Source organism: Aethalodelphis obliquidens, unplaced genomic scaffold, assembly GCF_003676395.1.
Source record: "Aethalodelphis obliquidens isolate GAN/ISIS:26980383/991018 unplaced genomic scaffold, ASM367639v1 scaffold45, whole genome shotgun sequence".
NCBI lineage: Eukaryota > Metazoa > Chordata > Mammalia > Artiodactyla > Delphinidae > Aethalodelphis > Aethalodelphis obliquidens.
Window position 1 is genome coordinate 11,976,530 of NW_020837989.1, and position 7,086 is coordinate 11,983,615.

The 7,086-nt window shown below is 40.1% G+C and overlaps 1 protein-coding gene across 6 annotated transcripts in view; it reads right to left on the reverse strand.

Annotated features, from left to right (window-relative positions):
- The window catches only part of RBM27 (RNA binding motif protein 27), a 67,545-nt gene extending 61,160 nt beyond the window's left edge, over nucleotides 1-6,385 (reverse strand). For 3 of the 6 annotated variants that reach the window (XM_027081713.1, XM_027081712.1, XM_027081710.1), the window contains exon 1: nucleotides 6,141-6,382. In XM_027081713.1, the coding sequence (XP_026937514.1) occupies nucleotides 6,141-6,199 (59 nt within the window). In that variant the 5' untranslated portion in view covers nucleotides 6,200-6,382. Of the gene's footprint in view, nucleotides 1-6,140 lie in introns of all 6 variants that reach the window. The other 3 variants (XM_027081711.1, XM_027081714.1, XM_027081715.1) reach the window with 2 other exon arrangements.
- Between the last annotated feature and the right edge of the window lie 701 nt (nucleotides 6,386-7,086).

Sequence of the window (7,086 nt, forward strand, 5' to 3'; positions counted from 1 at the left end):
AGAGTCCGCCTGTCGATGCAGAGGACGCGGGTTCGTGCCCCGGTCTGGAGGGATCCCGCGTGCCGCGGAGCGGCTGGGCCCGTGAGCCATGGCCGCTGAGCCCGCGCATCCGGAGCCTGTGCTCCGCAACGGGAGAGGCCACAACAGTGAGAGGCCCGCGTACTGCAAAAAAAAAAAAAAAAAAAAAAAAAAAAAAAAAAAAGAAAGAAAGAAAAAAATTTTACATTTGAGTCTAATTACAGCTACATGAAAGTTCATACATAGAAGAGAAACTAGAAATATATACAAATAATTTTATCCTCTTCTGTCCCTTCTACATTTTCTGTAACGTAATGCTTTTATTTCTACTTATAAAAAAGTAAAAAAACAGGAAGTCTGACACTGAGATCTATGTTCAGAATATTCCTTTGATAAGAAAGTACTGGAAAAATAAGTAAAATCTGAGTTGATTTTATCAGAGTATAAGTGAATAAATAACTATTAATTTCTAAGAACCTGTTAACTCATATTAAGAAACACAAATATTGGTACTTCTACTTCTTTTCAAATGAAAGCTTTCATACTCCCCTTCATTAATTAGGGGCTTTCATAAATGAATATGATGTAAAAGAAAATATCCCTAGATTTATCTGGAGGGGAAAATATATGACTTTCAGTTGTATCTCATTGTGATACTTGGACTATGGCTCCTAGTGCAGTAGCCCCCAGCTAAGCACACCCAGAAAATTAGACTACTAAAACAAAATCTTACTTTTCTAATTGTGACCAACCTAAATATACATATAAGGACATTGATTCATTTAAACATTTACTGAGTCTTAACAAAATGCCAAGCATCTTGCTGGGTAATGGAATTACTTTGAGCAAGACAGACCTTGCCCTGCAGTCACAGGCTAAGAGATGGAAATGAAAACAAATAATTATAGTACAAAATATCAAATGCTTTAAAAAAAGAGATTAATAATGAAGTAACAACACTGTGAGAGGATGAGACAAGACAGTGGTAGGAAACATAAGGCTATAAAAGCAATATATGGCTTCTAGCCTACAACAATTGGGCCAGGGAGAATGAAGTCAGAAATATTTAGGAGGCGGACCAAAGGACATAAGAACAAATACCTTCCTAACTTAGTATACTATAACTTGCCAAGAAGTCTTCCGGTCAAAATAAGTCTCTTTCTGTGAAATAGTGAACGGCCTCCTTAAACAAGTCCCACAGGACCTTAGAGGCACACTATTTCTATAAAGCCACTACATATATTTCAGAAAATTATCACTACTTTTTGATCTTAAGAACATATTTACAAAATACTCATTTTACCCTTGTAGTTTATTTATCAGGGAGATGTGATCTAACAGCTGCTACATGGTGATTTTTCTTCCCATCTGAGCAACTGCAGAGATTACTAGTCAGAGTTAACTTGATAAGGACTGCAAACCTATAAGCAGCATGTAAACTTTAGAGTTCAACCCAAGTATACACCCGCTGACCACGGAGTCATAAAATGACCTAAATGAACCTTATTGCTGCCTTTTCCATCATACTCAGAAATGAAACAGTCAATCTCCTGGTGCATTTTTTTTTACAAAGACCTGAACTCACAGAAACTGCACACCAAGTCCTTTCACTAGCAATTCTTGTCCCTACCTATAGGGCCTGTAAGGAGAATCTAACCCTGTCATGCACTAGACTGATTACTTTGTAAGAGGTAGCAGCGCTTAACATTAGTAAGTAAAATATTTTTGCAAAAAGAGTTCAACATATTTTCACATTTCAAAAACCATAAAATTTCATTTATATTTAATGATTCTGAGGTACACAAAGCACTTTTTACAGCCTGCATCATAATACTCATATTAACTCTGTTTAATACAGGAAGGTTAGACAATCTCTCCAAAGTCAAACAGTGAATCACATATAGAACTAGAAGCTAAATGCCCTAAGTCACATAATGATGCTCTACTAAAATAGATACATGATAGATAAATAGATGGATACAACTGTCTAAAAATATTACAAACCCCATCACTCTTTTTAAAACATATTATCAGGACAATTTTTTGTTATTCATAGCTTTTTTTTCTTCCAGTTTTATTGAGATATAATTGACATACAGAACTATATACATCTGAAGTGTACAGCATTAATGATTTGATTTACATACATGAAATGATTACCACAATAAATTTAGTGATCATCTCATATAGACACAAAATAAAAGAAAAAATACACATTTTTTCCTTGAGATGAGAAGTCAGGATTTACTCTCAACTTTCATATGTAACGCAGCAGTATTAATTATATTAGTCATGCTTCACTTCCCTAGTACTTATACATCTTATACCTGGAAGTTTGTGCCTTTTGACTATCTTCAATTCCCCTCCCGCCACCCCCCACCTCTGGTAACCACAAATCTGATCTCTTTTTGTATGAGTTTGTCTGTTTGTTTTTGAAGTAAAATTGACCTACAACACTTACGTTAGTTCCTGGTGCACAACATAGTGATTCAATATTTCTATACATTACAAAATGACCATCACAAGACAAATTTTTACAATAAGCCTAACAAGCAGCAGTAAATTAGATGTATTTGTACGTATTTAACGTATGTAATATAAATAACTTAAAACATTCCTCATTAAAGACAGCATTTTTGGTAGAAACGCATGTTTGTTGTTGAAAACTGCTTGCCTGAACTCCTAAACTTGTAGAAATTTCTCTAGTGATTGATTTATCCCCAAGGTTTACTTAGACCCTTACCTTTAAGGAGTCCAAATACTTAAAATGAGCAATTATTTCTAATATAAAGAAACCCAACATGTCCTACTTAAGCATAATCCCTACACAGTCTCTATAACTAGGATACCTAGGAGGTTTTGAAAGTGAAGAAAGATGAGGACCCCAAAGAAGATCTGTGAGTTCAGTCTGTTCATGCAGTGGTAGGAAGAGACAAACTCCTTGACTAAGATGGTTTCTCTCCCCTTTACTACACTGCCAACAAAAATGGTACTGGGTTTCTCATAGCCAGTTAAGGAGTCATTTCTTCTAGCCTTCCTCCTTCTGATTTTCCTCTAGTAAAGTAATAGATATGTCCCACACCTACAAAAGGAGTGGAACGAAACAGATAAGCTCTAACAGCATGAGATTTCTTATTTGTCTACAGGGAATAATCACATACAAACTGGACTGGCTTAGTAATATCCTGTTACGTGCCTTCGTTTCACTATGACGAGGTGGACCATGCTTAAAAATCCCTAAAAATCAAAAACTTTTATAAATTTAGTTAACTTTTTTTTCTTTTTTTGGTCACCCGTGTGGTTTGCAGGATCTTAGTTCCCAGACCAGGGATTGAAGCTGGGCCCATGACAGCGAAAGCTCAGAATCCTAACCACTGGACCGCCAGGGAACTCCCTAAATTGAGTTAACTTCAAATTAAGCTAAATAAGAAAGTGCAATAGGAAATGATGTACACAGCTACAGTATGATTCCAACATATCCACTGCAACTACATTATATGAAAGCCTAACAACTGCTCTGAAATGCTATGTTGTAGCAACATGCCAATCTCCTATGAAAATTTTCTTGAATCTGGAATATGCAAAAAGTAAATTTACAAATACAACCCACTTTAGCATATCATTTATTACATTTTAGGATGTCTAAATGAAAAATAATCTCCCATGACAACATACTAAGAATGAAAATATACGTGACCTCGGCATTTGCATTTACTATTTCTTATTAACACCTTCATCCAAAATCATTACTTATATGAGTTAAAAATAAGTATTTTAATTTTGTAGTGCTAGGAAAATCATTTGTATTATTAAAGTCTAACCAGTGACTTTAGATCTTTTTTAACCCTAAAAAAGTAACAAAATTTTTATTAAAAGATGCATGATGTGAGCTTTAAGTTGAACATATAACTCAAAACAAATGGGGAAACTAAACAGAAATAATCATTTCGAAAGATAATTTTTACCCATGAAAATTACAGAATATCTATGAAAAAATCAGTGTAGTCAAAAAACACCCTAGTGAAAACACCCTTAGGAGGTTTAAGTTCCCACCCAAACTAAATTCTGACATTAAGAAAGAAACCAAAAAACATTAACCAGACCAAAACATTTCAGGGAACTTTAAAAAAAGATAGCAATTAACTATAATGTTAAAACTTGTCACCTTCTACCCAAAACATAAAGTACACATTTAATACTTTCAAAAGGATCTCTACCAAAAAACTAAAAACACAAAGGTAAACAACATTCCAATAAACCTTTTTCTATTTCTAGCCTCTTCCATATATGGTCAATTTCACTAAATCTACTTCATGATTTCCCACCTTCATTTCCATCTTTGTGCTCCAAGCTTGTTACTGTGTGTAGGGAAAGTACGATGAACACTCAAGAGGCCCATATTCTTCTATAAACCTTTCAAGGGTGTCCAGAAGTCCCTTTCACTTTAATCAGACCATCACTAATGTAAAACTCAGAGGCTCTTAGTGTACATTTATTCATACCTGTGCTCTACTCACACACTCCTCGTCCTCAGAAAGCAAATAAATATCATTTCAGACATCAAAATGCTCCTAATGCTGTCTCCCTTTCCCATTCTACTTCCTTCACAAGGCTGACACACTGGACTACAGATGAGTCTTCCTAAGTGTTACCATCCCAACCCAAGAAACCAAAATGGCAAAACAACAAAAGTTAGTTAACAGGGTTTCTCAGGAGGACAAGGAAACACACCAACAGGGAAGTAGCTGTCTCCCAACAGCCCCAACTTCACCATACCTCCACACCTCCCCAACTACCCCTTCTTTCTGCCTCTGCAAAAACTCAATTTTTCCACTAAAGTGATCTGATCTAATGAATCAAAGCCTACCCTTCTCTTCATCTACCCCTTTTCTTTCAGCCAGAAAGCCCTCCCCTCCACTAGGAGGATAAGTAAGAAGTGACAAGGGGGCAGCAAATGATCCCTTCCCATGCCTTCCTTCCCGACAGAGTGAGATAGCACCTCTCTCCAACCCTCCCTCCAGCTTTCCCTCTTTGCTCATGGAGATATGCTTCCGAGACTACCTGTGCCCCAGTGTCCCAAATAAGAACTTCACAACCCTGCCCCTTGAAAATGATTATAAAACCAACCAAAAGTTGATACTGCCGCTATTCCTTTCAAGGCTCCCAGCAATATTTCCACAACACTACCCAAAATATTTTTTAAAAAACAAGCCCCGCACCGATAATCCTACACCCCAATATCTTCAGTTGCCCTCTCAGGACTTACAAAACTCATTCTTCCTACTACCCCCCCCTTTTATCACTCCAATACCTGTATCCAAAAATCCCTAGAAGCTGCCGGTATACCCCTCCCAGCTCGTCCTCCAATAATATTAGATACCAGGGTAGTCCTTTCAACCCCCAATCAAACTTACAAAAAGCTCAATTTTCCCAATCCCTAATGGTATTTAAAAATCATCAGCTCTCCTGGCACTATCAACTCCTCAATAATAACATCCCTCAATAGGCTTATCAGGTTCCCAATAATTCCTAAAACATTTCGATGCCCACAAATCCCTTTCAACTACCCTATTTTAATTCAATACTCTTGAACCTTTAGAACTCAGTACTTGCTATACATCTCTCAATGTCCCTACTCTCCCTTTCTCCCCTCATGTTTTCAAAAGGTCCTCGATATTCTGCTTCTAGATCTTTTAGTCCCGTAATAATATTATTTGTAAAGCCCTTGATATCCTGATACTCCCTTCAAGATCCCGATATTCAAATTTTAAAATCCCTCGACAGCCCCGCTTTCTCCCTCAGTTCTCAAAGAGCAATGTTTTAAATTCCCTCACTTCCTTCAGCCCCTTTGAGCACCCCAATATTTACATTTAAAAAACCCTCGGAGTCCTCCCCGCACTCCTCCCCACCCCGGCCCCCCCAGCCACACCGCCTCTACGCCCCTGGCTCTCCCTCCCCCCCACCCTCACAATGGTGATAGTACTACAGAGAAGACGTCGCCGGGACCTCCCGACCGCGGCCCCTCCGCTCCGCCCTCCCCCACGCCGTTTCCCCTCCCCCCACACCCCCACGGGCCCCCAACGCCCACGTTCGCCAGCCCCGGCCCAGCCTGCCGCACTCACATCGGCTCCAATAACTTGGCCAGCCAGGACTTGAGGGCATCCACATCCTCTATGAGCATGGTGCAGGGAAGGCGGGCTCCGCCGCCGCTCCTGTTCGGGCCTGCCGCGGGTCGCCCCTCGCCGCCTCCTGACGCCTTCTTCACAGCTCTCAGTGCCCCAGCCCACCGGGCATCTTAGGAGACTTCAACCTACTCCCCCGGCCGGGGCCTAACAGGAACTAACCCAAGAGCCCTCACTCAACGTAGCACGACGGCACGAAAGGGCGGGAGACAGCGTCGAGTGGCGGGCGCGGGAACCAATAGGAGACAGAGGGGCCGTGCGCGCAAAGCCAATGAACAGGCTCGTTCGCCCCGCCCGCCTGTCGTACCCAGTGGAGGAGGAGGGATTTAGCAAGGTAGGTAGAGAGCTTAAGTGAACTCCTGGTGCAAGATGGTATCTTGGAGAAGGTGCTGTGGCTCTTAAAGGGGCCGCGGCGCCTTTTTTTTTTTTTTTTTGACCACGCCGCCGACCGCCGCGGAATACCGCTGTCTGCTGCTGGAAGTGCGTGGGGGAACCCGGCGAGACCCTCAGACTGGCTCCTTCGTCTCGTTTTTTCCTGGAAGCACACACTCGTGTCCCGAAATGACTCAGCTGTAGTAAATCTGCAACACAACGTGAAATACGTTCACGTTCGACATATCGTACAGAACGCAAAATTTTACTTTTTTTCCTCGTACACTCATTTTGCTCGGCACACATACCGGTATCTTTTGCTGCTGTGCTTAAATTATGCAAAATGCTATGGCAACCATGCCTTGGACTCCAATAATCGTCATTTTTAAAACGTGGCGCAACGGTTGTAAAAAGCTGAGGCCATTTCAATTTTACCAGTATTTTAAATATATTTTTTATTTAGGAAGAAAAAGGATTCCAATTTTTACAAAAATTCTCTCTTCATTGCCTATCT